We start from the raw sequence: 18,205 nt of genomic DNA, 5'->3' as shown, positions 1-18,205 counted from the left end.
CATCATTCGTGAGGCTGAAAATGTTTTTTTGTCTTAGCTTGTAGCCATGATAACAATATGAAATCTTTTATTTTTTATTTTTTATTTTCGAATTTTCTTCTTTTTTGCTGAAATATAAACTAAGATAATCCTGAGTCACATTAACTATGCCACAGAGGCTTAAATGTGACAATTTTGTCTCGCGATGTCCGCTAGCTTAATGCTAACATATAATGCAAAACACCATAGCCAGGCTAACGGATATTAGCATAGGTGTTTAGGTTATTATATAAAAAAAATAACGCTAACAATCAATATTACAAAAGTACCAGAATGTTTTTGTGGCACATTTAAGAGTTAGAAATATATTTTGACAGTTTTATAGTAAAACAAAAAAAATTAATGCCAAAGTCACTATTCTGTTTTACCTTTGTTTTCACTACACGCACATTTTCTCCACTTTTTGGTCGGAAACCGTTCTTGCTGAAACCAAGTTACAAATTACAACTTGCGTGTAAAATCCATTTCAAGGATTTGTTTTAAAAAAAATAAAAAGTCAAGGTGGCTGCTGACGGCTTTAATTATTATTATTGTTCTTTTGATATGATCTCTTCTTCCAGCTCACTGCAGTGTTGCGGTGATGGTTGAATTCTCATGCTAATTATCGCAATCAGTCCACACAAGCGCAAGCTGCACCCACACACAGCGCTCGCTACCTGCTCCCAGCTACGTGTTCATTTTCCCCCTCCTGGATAATCACGCCGAGATTGGATAATCCTGACACAAATCCTTTTCATTCCCTCAGCCCGCCGCAAATTCTCATGTTTGCCATATCGTTTTATGCCCACAATCAAAGGTGCTTTTTTTTTTTTTTTTTTCTCAAAGGATTCCCAAATGTGGCTTGAGGGGTAAACATCTTTCTAGAAACTTTCCATGTTGGTCAAAGTGAGGTTGCCTGGTGCGTTAATACGGAAGCAGAGAAAAGCGAGGTCACGTGACTTCATTTTCGACTGGCGGTCTTCACACGGTTTTATGGCCCGCGTATTTACATGAAACAAATCCCTCCAAAGTAGTGAATGATCTCTTATGATCTGGCAAAGTGCTCCTTTGTTTTATTTTTTGTTTCCCGCTGTGCACCTTCCTCTCAAACAAAAAGCCAGTCTGATTATTTTTGGACCACGAGATAACAAGATCTGGGTTTTTTTTTTTTCCCCCCACACGCCGAGGCTGGCAGCCTGAAAGTTGTTTGATCTACAACCACAGGGATGCATTTTTAATTTTGCGTATATTCTCATCATCGTAGCATTTTTCCTATTTTAGATTATTTCCTCAAGCTTTTGAAGTGACACTCTCTCGACACCCATTGCTGCTTGTTTTAGTTTCTGAACTGAGACTAAAACCGTGTGTATATAAAACAACCCCAACTACCCTCATGCTAATGCTAATTAGCATCTTTCTTGCTGTGCAAAAACCGCACGTAGAGTCGGACAAACAATCATCTATTATTTATCCTCCGCGTAGAACAATTGATATTAGTGCCGTACTGATGAGCTGAGCGAACAGAAGACGGAGAGTTATGAATCATAAAATACTTTGATTGTATTTAATGACGTGGTGTTTTTTGTTAAATGCGGGAATATGGAGTCTACTTTTTCCTGATTAGAATGCACTATACCAAAAAAAAAAAAAATGGAGGAAATATGTGTGATATCAATGTGTCGCTCGTTGAGTGATACTATTATTTAATATAGTGGAGCCGAGAAGGTCGAATGGACTTTTGGAGCATATTGTCCTTGAAAAGTGAGGACCATAATATATTTTTTTATGATGGCAGAAGCAGTGAAAGTGTGATAGTCACAGAAACATGAGGATAAGAAAAAAAAAAAAAAAAGTCCTGCCGGGCTTTTTATATGTGCGTGTTTACGTTGCTCCCCGAGGCTCCGTGTTCGTCTCTCGAGGGAGGCCGTCCAAAAGGTCACCACGACAGGCTTTTGATTTGGGATTCTCTCTTCCAAAATGCTTCCTGCCGCTGACTTTTTCTTCACTTAATGAGCCTTCGCTCCTCGCCACCTCTCACCTTTTCCTTTCACCTTCTTTCATGTGTTTCTCTTTTTATTTGCCTTCTGCACATTCCACATCAGCTCAGGAAGGTGAAGATTGCCGGTGTGTTCAGTCCCGAATAGTTTGCAAGTCCTCGAGATGTCAACATGCTCATTTTCTGCCAAGTGGAGCCTCATTCCACTTTCTCGTTTCCACTTTTTATCCCAAGAACCACCAAGAAAGGTCTTCACTAATTCAGGTGCCACTAGCAAGACCTACATGAAGCTACGGAAACATTTTCGACCGAAAGCAGCACAGCAAGGTCATTCGAGTTCACAAAAACTCCAAACAACATGCTTGTTCCCCAAATTAATTCAAACTAACTTGAATTGGATCATTGTTGTTTTCACTGCTGGCAGTTAGTTTCAAATTTCAGATTTTTAAAATGATTTTATTATTATTTCAAAATTAGAAATCAAAATTATTTTATTATTTCAAAACGATTAACCCTAACCCTTCCCAAAAATTATTTTCCCTCTAATTTGTTGATGGCCTAATTGAGCAAATGTTTTTAAATGGTATTTTTTTTGTTGAGTTTTTATGACGTAATACTCACAATAAGAACTTTGTCAAAGTAACTTTGGCATCAACTCAAAGTGAAAGGGGAGCAGGAAGCAAAAAAAAAAAAAAAACAACCTGCCTAAAAGAAGACAATGTTGTATCTTGCCGGTTCCTTTCATATGCCATCATGCCGCCGTGACTCCACAACAAAACATCGCTTGTAATTATGTCAACGCGGCAAGCTGACATGTGTTGTTGTCACCGTGCACTTTACCTGCCTCAAAACTGTGTCGAGCTGACTCCAAAAAAAATAAAAAGCGGCCTTCGTATTTTTAATTTTTCTTAAAAATCTTCACAGCTGACAACAGGAACAGACTGCCGGCTTGCCAGTTTAGTCTGCTTCTCAAAAGTCATGCACGACAATTGCTAGAAAATTGGCATATTTAGTGGGATGTTTAAAAAGAAAGGGGGAAAAAAAAAAAGCAAGCGGAAGCTTTTGTATTGTGTGCCATTATGTCGCCATGGTTTCAACCGGCTCCTTTCCATTTTGCTCCTTTTCTTCATGTCTGCTTTGATTGCGTCTTCTAGTCGCTGAAAGGCTGCAGGCCAACAAGTTTTTTTATATATATATATATATATATATATATATATATTTTTTTTTTTTTTATTTATTTATTTATGTGTGTGTGTATGTATATTATAAATATATATATTAAAAACAATATATATATATATATATATATATATATATATATATATATATACATTTATTTGATTTTTTAGATTCGGTTGCAACCCGAAAAAAAAAAAAATGGCGGTGATTGCTCTGTAACGGCCGTTGCGCTGATCATTCTTCTGTTGCTTGCCCCCCCGGTGCTCTCCAGATCGGTTTCAGAGAGGCTATTACATGCTGTCTGACACCTCTTCCTTCCCTTCTGCCGGAGATGCCTCGGCTGTCATCTGCTTGTTTTTACAAAGGTGCGGCAAGAAAGAAATTCCAGATGATGTGCGACTTGCCGTCGCTGATTTTGAGGATAAGTGATAGAGGAGACAAAAGGGGGGGGGGGGGGGGGGGGGGGGATTGGCGTACATATGCTGTCTCCATCTTCCCTTCTCGTCTTTTCAGGGGCCGAGGAGGACAACGTGATTATGAACTCCTAAGCTGCTTAATGCTGCCGTCAAATGAGAGCGCCGGCTCGGCTCAATTTCCTGCACGCCGCCGGCCGCCGCCGCCGCCACCTTACGTTCTGCCCCACGTCGCCCTCTCACGCACGCACACCGGCACGCACACGCACGACGTGATGGATTAAAGCGGTCGTGGGGGAAATGAAAGGTGGAGCTCACGTTGCGCAAATCACACTGACTAATTACACAATATGGCCAGTGAGTGAGTGAGTGAGTGAGTGAGTGAGTGAGTGAGTGAGTGAGTGAGTGAGTGAGTGAGTGAGTGAGTGAGTGAGTGAGTGAGTGAGTGAGTGAGTGAGTGAGTGAGTGAGTGAGTGAGTGAGTGAGTGCATACCAACCACTCTTCTTTATCACTCAATAATGATTGCCAATTATCGAATGAATGGCGAGCAGGACGAGACCCGTTAAGTCGTGCCCTGAATGTTCTTATTTTCTCCAAATCTTATTCTCCATTTGTATGCTTCCAATATAGTGAGAAGATTTTTTTCCCCAAAGAGCCTTTTGTGTCCAAGGCAGGGGTCATAAAGGCATGCTGGCCCCGTCCAACGCCGCAGGGATGAACTGGAGATTAGCGCCACTCTGGTCAACAGCAGTTGAATTCCCTGAGAAAAGTGTTCGAAATTGATTTTTTTTTTTTTTTTCAAGTGGATGCTTGTGGACTTAAACACAAGTATCACACATCTCAACTGAGGTTGCTACGGAATACGCCGCTGGGTCCCGCAGTCATGGGAAACCTTTTGCTCGCTATAAATCTTGTTTGCCGCATTCTACTTGCGTCACCCCAGAGAAACATCCCAGAGTTCAATTGCGTGTCACTTAATTCAATCATCACGTTCGGTATCTCCATCATACCTAACCCCTTGCATCGAATCGAAATGTTTGTTTTTAACTTTTATATTTTGTCTGTTTCCAACATTAGGAAGCAAACCTTCCATGAAATTGGTTCCCCAGAAGTTTGCACGCCACGGGAGAGGAGGGGGGGGGGGTCGGCTGGTGCTGAAAACTTGAAAAGGGTGAGAACTTATGTTCTTTTCAACTGCCGACACACGTTAAGTTGTCTGCGCTATTTCAACTTTTCCCCTTCTTGCGGATTTTTGATTGCCACTTGAAACAAGAATATAAACGACACCTTGGATTGTCTTGCTCTAAGTCACAAGTTGATGACTTGGCCCGTTTTTTTTCGAGCACACACACATGCATGCGCGCTCCGCTCTGTGTGCACCGGCAATCGACCTGATCCAACCAATTAATGGGAACGCTTAGTTCCCGATCAATGGGTTAATGTTGGGGTGGGGAGGGCAGAGCTAGGAAAGAGGGACATTTGTGTCCCGGTGGAAGTTCCACAAGCAAAACAGTTTGCTTGCAATCCTGTGAAGAAATAGGAACAGCTTGCTTTCCATGTGTGTGTATGTGTGTGTGTGCAGCCAAGTGATGCTAAGTCGCGTTAACACATCAGAAACACGCTAGAATGATTTTTTTTTTAAACTATCTTTAGTAAGTCTACAAAGCAGTTAAAGACTCCTGGTGATAAAGGAGCAACAAAGTGCAAGAATGGGCTCTCGTACTTTTGGGGGCACCAGTAGAACTTGAAAGTGTTGATCACACAGCACCTTCCCCTTCAAAAAAAAAAACAAATGAAAGCAGGTGTTCACCCTCCCCGAGGACCAAAGTGTTTCTTTTACTGTTTATTTCCTCACGTCTCTGTTTATCTTTGATAAACAGATGCGTACGAAAATAAATCTAATTCCCCTCAAAGTTGCAGAGGCCATGAGCAAAGAAAAATTTCAAGCCATATGACGTAGCTCCAAAAACAAAGTGCGGCGTGCGCACGAGTCCGCACATCAACACGCTGACGTGTTTGCAATGTGGCAAAGGTAGGGTAGGGTAGGATAGCATAACATAGCATAGGATAGCATAGCACAGCATAGCATAGCATAGGATAGCATAATATAACATAGCATAGGATAGTATAGCAGAGCATAGGATAGCATAGCATAGCATAACATAACATAACAACATAACATAACAGCATAGCATAGGATAGCATAGCATAGGCTAGTATATCATAAGATAGCATAGTATAAAATAGCATTGCATATGATAGCATAGCATAGCAGAGCATAGCATAGCGTAGCATAGCATAACATAACATAACATAACATAACATAACATAACATAACATAACAACATAACATAACAGCATAGTATAGCATAGGATAGCATAGCATAGGCTAGTATATCATGAGATAGCATAGTATTAAAATAGCATAGCATAGGCTAGTATATCATAAGATAGATCATAGTATAAAATAGTATTGCATAGGATAGCATAGCATAACATAACAGCATAGGATAGCATAGCATAGGCTAGTATAGCATAAGATAGCATAGTATAAAATAGCATAGGATAGCATGGGATAGGCTAAGCTAGGCTAGGACATACTTTGTACGTGTCTAACTGTTTTTCCGGTTCAATAAATGGCTAAAACGGGTCCGCAACTCAGAAACTTTGGAACGCGCAGCATCAAGGGATGCCTAAATTGAGCCATGCAGACTTTTTGCCTTTTGACGCCAGAGGTTAAAATAGATCTGTCTCACAGGTTCCCTCTTGTCAAGGCGGTTAATCTAATCATCAGTAACCAGATTACGTGGAGTTGAAATTGACCCCGTGCAGCCACGGGACTGCGCTTCTTCTGACACTTGTGCTTATCCAATCAATTGCGCGTCGACGCCGTATTGCAAAACCAGCGGTAGCTCAACGGTTGGAAATGGCGCTTGCCACTTGTTGTTTGCCACCCGCCTGTCACCGTCGCAGCCTCCCGTTTCCATGACGACCGTCACATCTCAACCCGGGTCTTCGTGAGGAGTTGGAAGCGGACGCGGAAAGCAATCTGGAAAGCGTTTAACTTCATCTGATGCATTTATGCTAATGACAGATCCCGCGCACGCACGCACGGCGACACGCACGTACTTGTTTTTGCGTCGCTTGTTCCGTGGCAACAGGTGTCAGCGCCGCCCACTTCATCTCATTTTCGTACCGCTTGTGCCACTTATGTCAGCCGCCGCAATGAATGTGCGATGCTGTCAGAACACTTTATCGTTCCCTCCTTATCTCCACACGCACACGCACACAAAACACAGCGCACGCAACGGTTATCTGTCATCTCTCCTGTGGCCATTGCGTGGTCTGCCTTGTCCAACCTTATCTCCCTCCTTGTTGTTTTTTTTTTTTTTTTTTCCGTATTGCTCACCACCTCCTGTCCAGGATTGTTTTGCTTGAAGGCCCAACGTTTGTACATTTTAAAAGGAAAAATCATTTTCATATGTGGCAGCATGGTTCCACGTCTGCCTTGATAAACAATGAGAAAATGGATGGATGATTTGTTTCTCTGTATATACGCATGTATGCATGTATCCATTTATTTATATATAAATATATATATATATATATATATATATATATATATATATATATATATATATATATATATATATATATATATATATATATATATGGATTTTCAATGAATTATCCTCCATTATTATCATCATCTTATTCATTCCTGTAGTTAACTTGACCTTTCTTTCCTAAACAGCTTTGCCTCCTCCGCCTCCTCCTCCTTGTGGCTCCCAAGGAGAGTCATCAGACGACCCCGGTCAGGTCACGAGGGTTCAGAGGTCACCCGGCCGAGACGTCCACGTGCCCGTGTCAAAACACCAGCTGGTGCAACCATCTCGGGTAAGTGTTGTTTGTTTGGAAACTTGAAAGGGCTCTTTCATGACTATTTACGATTATATTCCAATGAATGTTGATACCAAACTATAAACAATTAGAATTATAAAAATATGCAGATAAAATCTCAAACTCCTGATAGAACATTGCTATTCAAATTGAATGGCAAAACAAAATTGCTATTTTCCTATCAGACATATTTTTTGACTCGGTATGTGAGTTTGAAGCGGGCGAATTGCAAATCATCGTACACACGTGGATTTATATCCAATCCGCAACGATTACAATTCTACCCACGAAAAATGACTCAAGTTGTACAAGAGTGTGTCACCTCGAGTTATTATTGAAGCAGGCGGGGTTTAAATTGCAACAGACTTGCATCAGCAGATTTGCAAACATCTTGCCGGTGTGCGTTTTTTTTTTTTTTTTTTGAAAAAGCAGGTTCGAAGAGCAACTCCCACCCTCCCTTCTTTTTTTGCCTTGAAAGGATAACCAAGTTAGAGAAAGCATTGAACATCTGACGCCAGCGTCCCGCTGCAAAATCCCCCGGCTTCCGCCTGTAGAATTTCGATGGCGAGCGTAGCAGGAAGTAATAGAGATAAATGCGGCGTGCCTGCGAATCCATCACGCCGCTTCTTCGCTCCGAGTCGGTGCATTGGCCCCATGAGCCCGGGTTGAAATGGTTTCGCGCACACACACACACACACACATACACAAAATGGTGTTTGTTCTCATCTTGGCTGCTTTACTTGCAAAAGTAGTCGACGGTCACGTTGGCGCCGCTTTGTATGACACACGTGTGCCATACTGATGTGTTTGCTCATATGACACGTTTGAATCAGCATGTTCCGACACGCCAACGCCGCCACCGCCTCCTCACCGCTATGACAACCTGGTCATTTGATGTCAATATGTCTGCCATTCCTCCTGCGCGTCATCTCGAAGGAGCTGTTCCAATATGCCTTGAGATAACTTTTTGTTACCACTGACGTTAAAACGAACTGTATGGAATCGGACACGGTTTCTGAAGATGACACAACCGCCGTCGCCTAAGTGAGCTTCGATTGTCACCGAGTCTTTCTTAGCTAGCTGCTCACCTGCTGAGAAATAACTTTTGGAATCAGCATCCCGATTTTAGTTTTAATCAGCGTTTTTTTTTCTTTTCAAAAATAGTTCCCCGGTGTTCCTATTGAGAAGAGCAGTGTAGGCAGCAGAAGAGGTCATGTGCCCAGTCAATTGTTTTTTTTTGTGTGTGAATTTATTTGTTATGAAGTATTTGAAGTGCTCTTCCTGTGTTTTTTTAAAAAAGCCACTTGGCACATTGCTACTCACAATCATCACACAATTGATAGAAGTGTCGCTACGTTATTGCAAAACAATCCCGCTTCTCGTATTTTTTTTTTTAATTATAGTACTGAAGAGAGTCATGACCCCGCACTCGTGTTACATGGATTGGAAGTTAGTCAACTACAATTTCCCAAAATGGTGATTGGCTAGAAAAGTGCAGCACGCAAATGGACTCCAGCATGAACTTTCCACTTGATGATCATATGGAACAAGCCTGGAGCTTTGCTGAATGTGGTTTGTGTTTAGTCATTGTTCAGCGACTGGAATCCTCCGTCGCTCGCTTGTTCAAAGTAGCACGAGGAGGTTACGCGAGGCCAACTTTAGCTACGCTTTGCAAGCTAACATTAGCCCTGCTTCGGACTTGCTATTAATTAAACACAGCTGTCCCGCCTCTGCTAGCAAACAATGTCTTAGCATAGTTTCTCTTAACATTATTATCATCATACCGCACTTTAGCTACGCTCTGCAAGCTAACATTAGCCATGCTCTGCAAGCTAACATTAGCCCTCCGACTGCTGCTATACGGGAGGCGGGTTTCAGACTTGCTATTAATTAAACACACCTGTCCCGCCTCTGCTAGCAAACAATGTCTTAGCATAGTTTCTCTTAACATTATTATCTCCATACCACACTTTAGCTACGCTCTGCAAGCTAACATTAGCCATGCTCTGCAAGCTAATGTTAACCCTTTGCTATACAGGAGACCAACTTTAGCTACGCTTTGTAAGCTAACGTTAGCCCTGCTTCAGACTTGCTATTAATTAAACACAGCTGTCTTGCCTCTGCTAGCAAACAGTGTCTTAGCTTCGTGCCTCTTAACATTATTATCTCCATACCAGATTGACTTTATTGGACGGAGTTCCAGGAAGTGGCTTGGAAAGGCAAAGCCACTCTTTTGCTAATGAATGCTTTCATCCACTTGCGTATTTGAATGTTGTAGGTCACAAACGACTCTGTTATTTGATTATAATGCAGTATTGTCCTCAATGTTGACAGTAATTCCTTACTTGGTATGTTATTCAGGTTTCCCCTTGTCTCCACTCAGAGGACAAAGTCAATATTCCTCCAGTTTTTTTTTTTTTTTTTTAACTTTTCTGCATATGTTTAGCCGTGTTGGCCAAGCTGACCTGGCCGTGCTCTTCAGGCCACATTGCCGTTTTTCTTTCATGCGCTCGTATTTAGGAGGAAATTGGACGAAAAACATGAACCCAAAACAAATCAAGCCTCAGGCATGAAGGCAAGAAGAAAAAGTCCAGATGGGCAAATGTGCGCTGCGTTGGGTCAGACCCAATCAGGACTTGGCTGTGAATCAAAGTGCACTCCTGCGGCATCGCAAACAAAAAGCCCGGTGCCAGTTCATGTTGGTTAACACTTTAATAAAAACTTGATGCTGTGAAAATGCGCTGTTTGCTGAGATCTCCTGATGGATTTCTGGTTGTTGAACGAGAAAGGGAAGGATAGGGCAGCAGCTTCTAACTTGGGGATTTTTTATGGAAATGGAAATGCCATTAATCCGTCCCAGCCTTCCCCCCCAAGAAACATTTTTTTATTAAAACATTGAAGAAATGTACTAATACTTCAAAAACTATGAAAAAAAACTGAAAACATACACATAATTAAGTAGAATATAAAGAATGAAACCGTTTTCATTTTTTGCTTCATTTCATTGTGCTTCTCCTTCTGGTGTGGGATTCCTGGCCACATGGGGGCAGTATAATACAGATGGAAATATATGGAGATGCTCTGTGGCTTTTTTCCATTGTTAGTATTGAGCTGAACTGACTTTTCCAAGGCAAAGCTATGTGGTCACTATAAACACACATGGTGGGGTTCTCTTTGTTTTGCTTTTCGTCTCTTTGTTCTTCTTTGTATTGGGAAGATTTACGCTGTATCCCTGGAATATATGAAGGATTATCATCGGGGCCCTTTGCCTCCTTTGTTTGCTCCACTTCACTTTCACCTTCCTCTCCTCTGCCGCAGCCAACTTTCAGACGGCGAGGTTGGCGAGACGCGACGATTAGCCACGCTCCGCTGCTAATTGCGATTAGCGTTACTTAAAGCCGTCTCATTTCATCTGTTGCTAATTAATTGAATTCCGAGCCTTATTTGACGAGCCGAGGTGTCACGTTGGCTTAAAAAAAATCTAAGCGCTTGTGTCCGAAGTCATCAAGCCCGAACCTTTGCTTTGCTTTGTGTCTTTTTGGTTTAACTTGAGAGACACGTTTCAGCTTTGTATGACCTGATTTGACCTCATAGCGAGGCAAACAAGGTGTTATTTTGTCAAAATAAAAATATACAAAATAAAAAATCGCTTTAACCATCCCAAACAGTCATTAAAGTATTCCTTAACACATCACTCTCTTGCTTGCATTCTTGGTCCAAGCGCTTTATTTTTCGCTCCCAGATAAAATTAACTGTAAAGATGACACAGAATGGAAGAAAATGAAAAATTGTATCTTCAAACACAAAAATGCTCAACCAAAATGTAATTCAGACCAATTCAATTTAGCACTAGCTTAATGCTAACATGTAATACAAAATGCTATAGATGGGCTAACAGACGTTAGCATCGACTAATTCTAAACCTTCTAAATCTGGACTTTAAAAAATAGTTTTAAACAAATTTGATTTGTCAAAATAAGATAGTAATGGTTTACTGTGGATCTTTTGGTGCATAGTCGTGATTTCCCCCAAACCTCCCTCAGCCCCTCAGTGAATAGTACCCTTGAGAGCCATTGGAGCCAAAATATATAGGATAATATTTTCGCACATAAAGTGTTGATTAAAAAGCTGCGGGGCTTACTCAAAAAAAAAAAAAAAATATGTTGCCAAAAGGTCATGTTGTTCATTTCTTGTGCCTGGAAAAAAAAGATAGAAGCCAACGTCCAGATGCTGGCCAGGTTGTGACGAGTTACCCTCCAAATTCCTTTCGCAAGCTTTTCCCCTGCATGCCGTGCTTTAACTCCCAATGAAATCTATCAAATCCAAAGATTGGCACGTGGATCTGGAATTTTGAGCCAGGGATAGATTGCTCTGAATTAAATCCCTAGAAGGTGAGCGGGGAGCGAGCCCCATGTTTGCCCAATGGTGGGAATGTGCGTTCTTTAGGTATGTTGTTGCCGCCGTGCAAACCAGATGAGATGTGAGGACCACCTGGGTTAGAAAAAAAAAAAAAAATAGTGGACTTTCTCCTGTCGGTATCGCTAAGCACGGCTTGTTGGCACGTCTTTCCCCCGCCGCTCTCAGAGAACCGTATGAGGTTAATCCGACTTAGTCTGCAGCCCAATCTAATGAGTTGGCCCGCTCCCCTCCCTTGCGTCATTGCACGTTTAAGCTCCGTACTGGGATACTCACACTGGGAATTGTAATGCGCTGTCATTAGGAGAAGATTTAGCGTCATTTTAGGATCGGTCGATCGGCTGGAGAATATAATTTCTGTAGATATTGTGCGTGAATTTGAAAGCTGGTACTGGAATGAAATCGATGTGAATTGTAAAAAAAAATAAAAATAAATAAATATTCCTTCCAAGTTATTTTTAAACACCCAACAGAAATATATATATATATTTTTTATTAGGTTCATTCTTGGATTTTGCAAAGCAAATTTTGTAATTCTGGGAAAATTATGAACACAAAATGAATGGAAAAAAAATTATAAATATATATATATGTTTATATATATATATATATTATATATGTATATATTTATTTTGTTTTATTTTTTTCCGTTCATTCTTGGATTTTACAAAGGAAATTTTTTAATTCAGGAAAAATTATGAAATGTGTAAGAAAATTCCCCAAAATAAGCTGAACCTTTAAATTAGAAGCGTTTTAAAAATGTGAATTTGTAATACGTCCTCGTAAATTTGCATTATGAAATAATGAAAAATGAAAACTCATTTCCAAAATGTGCTTCATTACCCGACCTCCCAAATTATGTTTTTGCAGCGTTCTCATTTTCCAATCGGCAATGAGAGTCAACTCTCTCCTCTGCATGAGCAAAGCGACGCCTCTGGTTAGCCAAAGCCAGACTGCATTAGCCGCTAATAGCTCGCAGATGACGCTTCAACTCATAAATGTCATTTTCCTCTCGGTGATTTAAGTGTATATCCGTTTACATTCTTTCAAGATTTATACGTCTTTGAATAGCTGCCCAAAAAGAGAATCTTACCATACCAAAAAGCGCATAAGTGTTTCCCAAGTTGATTAAATGAAAGATTTATGTAGGACAAAAGTGAGACGAATGAGCGAGACGTTCTGCTGCGCACGTATAATCCATCCATCCATCCATCCATCTTCTTCCGCTTATCCGGGGTCGGGTCGCGGGGGCAACAGCTTCAGGAGGGACTCCCAGACTTCCCTCTCCCCAGCCACTTCATCCAGCTCATCCCGGGGGATCCCAAGGCGTTCCCAGGCCAGCTGAGAGACATTGTCTCTCCAGCGCGTCCTGGGTCGTCCCTGGGGTCTCCTACCGGTGGGACATGCCCGGAACACCTCCCCAGGGAGGCGTCCAGGAGGCATCCTGATAAGATGCCCGAGCCACCTCATCTGGCTCCTCTCAACGTGGAGGAGTAGCGACTCTACTCCGAGTCTCTCCCGGATGACCGTATAATCATTCACTGATAACTTTCACAGTTTCTTTGTCCACCTCTTCAACTTCGGCCATCTCTAGCGAACTTCTTCTTCTGGTTCTCTTCTGAGTCCGTATTTTTTTTGCTTCTATTGTTTATTCATTGCAACATTTATAAATAAATTACATTTGATTATCCAGATCTTTAAAATCATTTAGTCTCAGTCCAGTGATCGAAGATAGAAAAGAAAAAGTGCCTATGCAAGCATATTATCCAGCCCTGGCCTTAAATGCTCCTAATTATTAAGGCAACGGCTGTTTGCTGACTCGGCAGTTTTATCTAAAAAGCGCTGACTGTTGACTCACCGATGTGAGGGCGACGCCAAAGCAAAGACAATTGTCCCCGTGACCTCGGCGTGATCGATACGACGACATTACCAGCCGTGCCGTGCCGTCTCTGTGGACACACACTTTGTGCCTAGCTAAAAAAAAAAAGGTTTTCTGGAGTCCTGTATTCGGTGGGATTTTATAAAACATCATATATTCAAAAAATAAATCAACTTTTTGTTCTTGAATGTCTGTGGCAAAAAAAAAAAAAAAAGCGAATCGTGGAGAGTCTCCGACACCGAAATACCTCCAAATTGGATATTGTATTTTCCCTTGCGCTTGACATAATACGCAAAAGATTGCCATTTTAGTTTTTGTCCGAGAACTGTTTGGAATATTTTTACGGAGTTCCAAGCAAGAGTGAAAACATAGCTCAACGCACTTGAATTACAATAATGAACAAAATGGTTCAATGAACGACTCTCTGGGTGTGTCAAAAGTGCGCGTTTACCGGAGAGCTGCCCGGGGGATGATTGGCAGCAGGTGGGTTTTCAAATGAAAGTCTTGCACCATGCACTGATACATTTTCAGATCCCCCCCCCCCCCTCGCTGCGCTTCTCAGGAGACGTATGCCAAATGATGAAATTGAGGAGTCAAGCGGGCCAGTGTCGCCTGCCCTGTGGGCTGCATTCGCTACATCTTTTGAGAAAACGCAATCTGATGCGCTCCGTGTTCCTTTCGCCTTGACAGTCGTTTGCGGAGAGCCTCCGGGAGCTCCGCAAAGCAGCGACTAATGTCTATGTTTGAAGTGTTACAAGACCATCATAAAGATGCTATTTGTTCGCTTGTCTAGGGCGTTTTATGTTATTTGTTAGCATTAAGTTAAAACTTTTTTGTTGTTTGTTAGCATTAAGCTAAAGAGGCCTTTCTACTGTGTGATTTACCAAACAGATGCTATTTGTTAGCTTGTCTAGGGCGTTTTGTGTTGTTAAGTTAAACCTTTTGTGTTGTTTGTTAGCATTAAGCTAAAGGGGCCTTTCTACTGTGTCATTTACCAGACATACCGTATTTTCTGGACTATAAGGCGCACCTTCAATGAATGGCCCATTTTAAAACTTTGTCCTTATATAAGGCGCACCTAACTATAAGGCGCACCATTAATGCATCATGTCAGATTTTTAATCCAAATGAAATCATTCTCCATTTTATCTTTTTCATTTCAATTTCAGACGCAACAAATTCCTTTATAATCACAAAATAATGATCCATAATCTTTTTGATTCATGAGTCATAGTCTTCAGTGAGCCACTTATGATTGATTTCATGGTTAGGTGCGCCTTATAGTCCGGAAAATACGGTATGCTATTTGTTAGCTTGCCTAGGGCGTTCTGTGTTGTTTGTTAGCATTAAGCTAAAGCTTTTGTGTTGTTTGTTAGCATTACGCTAAAGGGGCCTTTCTACTGTGTCATTTACCAGGCAGAAATGAACGTATTAAACAGCTCTTGATTCGACTCCCATTAGACTCCAAGAGGTGTATCACCAAGCGGATTTTACACATCTCTTAAAAGTCGGGCTTTAAACTTTATTCCCGCCGTAGCGTAATGTCCTTACAGCAAATCTTCTTTGGAGGCGCCGACGATCGTCGGTGCCTCCTCGCTGATCTGGAGCAGGTCTCATCAAGGCCACCAGCGTGGGTCTAATCTGCTCCCGCTAGCGACCTTTTTCCCAGCCGCCGTGTCGGCGACGAGTCGGAGACGTGCCGTGACTCATCCCTAATAGTAGAGGTGCTTTTCCGCACTTTCTCCTTCCTACTTCTTTTCATTTGCTGCAAAAGTTTTGGGACACTTGCCGAGCTGATCCACTTTTATTAGCTCGTAGAGGACACTTGATTGTGGGTTTTTGTCAGAATACTTTGCAATCAGACTCGACGTGTGCAAACGAGTCGTTGGTGCCAGATAGGCAGGTTTGGTGTTTGTTGCCTGTCCCTCCAGACCCTTCCCAGCTCCCACTGTATTTGTTTTGTCTTAGATCATCCCCTCACACTAAACTTCGTGAATTGTTGATCGGCTGGGCGGCTCGCACTTTGATGCCGGCCTCTGGGAAGAGCGAAAAATAATCACCATTCTCTGTATTTATTTATGACTCTTCGGGGACTTTATTAGTGATATTTTTAGCCTGAGTAAGATAAACTGCTTGAAATGCATTTTGCTGTGACGTCCAAAACACGCCGAGGCCTCCCAGAAGATCGAACAGGAAGTGCACGTTGCTGCACGGGCACGTCGATTGTAAGAGCGCGGGGACGCTAGTCCTCGGTCGGTTTTGGAAATTTGGTTTGAGTCCTCGGTGGCCTGTGGCAGGAGTGCAGACTGGAGGCGCTCTGTTTTGTCGAGGCTCCCGCAAGCAACACTAAGTGATGAAACTTTTTGAAAGAGTCCTCCTAGGTTCAAGGCTCTCACAGGACCAAAGGGAAAACAAACAGGGATAAGAGTTGCAACCGCTCTCTAGCAAAATAGGCAAAGAAGCAGAAAATTATTTTAGCCTCAGGCTAGATACACCTTTGGGTGGATGTCGAACGTGGCGGGAGACAGACGTCGAGTATATCAAAGTTTGACTTTCAATTGAAATCATATTTTTGAGCTTGAACTTGTAGGGTTTTTTTTTTGCATTCCGTAAAACAGGGGTGTCAAACTCATTTTTTTTCGCGTGCCACATTATAGTCATAGCTTCTTTCGGAGGGCCATTAACCCAAATAAATGTATGAGCACCTCATATTATATACAGTAAAAGGTACAAAACAAACTGACAAATAACTCGTTTTCAAATCAGACGAGTAAAAACTGGTGTAATGACACGAATTTGATGCACAATTTGTTTATTATAAAATAGTGATTTGGCGGGCCGTATCTGGCCCCCGGGTCTTGAGTTTGACATCTGTGCCGTAAAACAATCCAAATTTCGAACAATTGCGTGAAAAAAAAATGTCTAAATTCAAACTAAGATTGCCACCAAAACACCTTAAGAGGATAATATCCAAGCAATTAGTTAGAAGCAGTTAAATTCCAATTAGTCATGTGACACTGATGTTAGAAGGAATGCAACCTGTTTTTTTTCTTCAAATTAAGAGTAATTCAATTGAAACATGAAGCAGCTTATGGATTCCCGCCCATTTTAGTGCAGCCAGAGGATGACGACTGACCGAGTGGCGTTTCTGTCCAAACATGTGGCGTTGCCGACTTATGATCGGACCGCCCTCCCCCTTTCATGCTCCATATTTGTCTTCACACCTAACCCTCTTCCAAAGGTCTCCAGTGTTAGCGTTTGAATTGGTTGCGGCAAACTAGCACACGCCGGACCTTTCCGTCTGTCACTACGCCGCCGTTCTCTCAGGGTCAGACACATGAGACGCGCCCGAAAGCCGTATTGTGGTTTCAAAGGCTGTGAAAAATGGCTGCCAGGTGACCGGCTCCATGTGGTCCAAAGCTTTTTGGTGCTTCTTGAAGTGTTAAGACTTAGAGCCCCCACCTCCCTCCAGAAAACATCTTGAGTGTGTGGAGGAGGTCTGAAGCTCAAAAGGAGATTTGACTTTTTCATTTCCTCAAGAGTCAGGCTGTGGTTTAAAAAAATCGAATCGGACTTGAGTGAATCGTTATATCCCTAGTAATGAATCAAATGTTTGATTCATTCATTCGTTTGATCATTATCAAACGAAACACAAACCACCTAAATCCAAAAATGAAACTTTTGCAGTTGCTCAATTCTTCTCCCGGGTTTGTGTGACACAAACAAACAAGGACACTCAACGCAACCTCAGCGTGACTCCTCCTGCGATCTCATTACAGCCGTACCCCGGAGCCACAAATTGGTGCCTAATTGGCGACTTGTCCAAATTGACTAAAGCTCATTTGTGGATGAGATTATTTTTACCCTCTCCAACATTTCCTTCCTCGCTTTTTTTTTTTTTTTTTTTCTGCTTGGCCACCGGTTAATTGTAAACTGCCGTGCGTCGCTAGCGTCCAATAAATTCGGCTAGGGGCCGAAGCGCCGAGTCGTAAACAAGTCGTCCAGATGTCGTGGTGAAGTTGTCTCCCACTGCGGGATATAAAAAGTCGACACACCCCTGTTGAAAAGCCACTTTTCGATTTTAAATCCAAACTTGTCGAATGTGTAACATTTAAAGTTCAGCTGTTCGAGTAGATTTAAGTGTGAACGCCCGGCAATCGGTCACCAACCGGTCTAGGCTCAACCTCTCGTCCCAAGTCCGTGGGGGGGCAATTGAGAAGCAATTCATATCGGGATGCGCTGACTAAATAATCCAATCGATAACATTTTGCCCAAATTGAAGCGTCAATATCAGCGTTGACAGTGTCCCGCTTGTCTGGGCGCCGGTTGGAAGGGTCAAAATGATGTTGGAACGTGATTAAATACAAATCTGTTTTTACTCTCTTATTTTATTTTTTCTCCAC

At 41.9% G+C, this 18,205-nt stretch overlaps 1 protein-coding gene across 4 annotated transcripts in view; it reads left to right on the top strand.

Moving 5' to 3' along the window:
* The window catches only part of LOC125976261 (tudor domain-containing protein 5-like), a 125,743-nt gene that overhangs the window by 67,876 nt on the left and 39,662 nt on the right, over positions 1–18,205 (top strand). For 2 of the 4 annotated variants that reach the window (XM_049732382.2, XM_049732409.2), the window contains 4 exons: positions 3,476–3,558; positions 3,707–3,913; positions 4,685–4,778; positions 7,362–7,504. Coding sequence is in view for 1 of the 4 variants with exons in the window: in XM_049732336.2 (XP_049588293.1) it covers positions 7,362–7,504 (143 nt within the window). In the remaining 3 variants the exon portion in view is untranslated. The remainder of the gene's footprint in view (positions 1–3,475; positions 3,559–3,706; positions 3,914–4,684; positions 4,779–7,361; positions 7,505–18,205) is intronic. The other 2 variants (XM_049732390.2, XM_049732336.2) reach the window with 2 other exon arrangements.

Source organism: Syngnathus scovelli, chromosome 1 (assembly GCF_024217435.2).
Source record: "Syngnathus scovelli strain Florida chromosome 1, RoL_Ssco_1.2, whole genome shotgun sequence".
NCBI lineage: Eukaryota > Metazoa > Chordata > Actinopteri > Syngnathiformes > Syngnathidae > Syngnathus > Syngnathus scovelli.
This window is presented reverse-complemented; position numbering and strand designations above follow the sequence as displayed.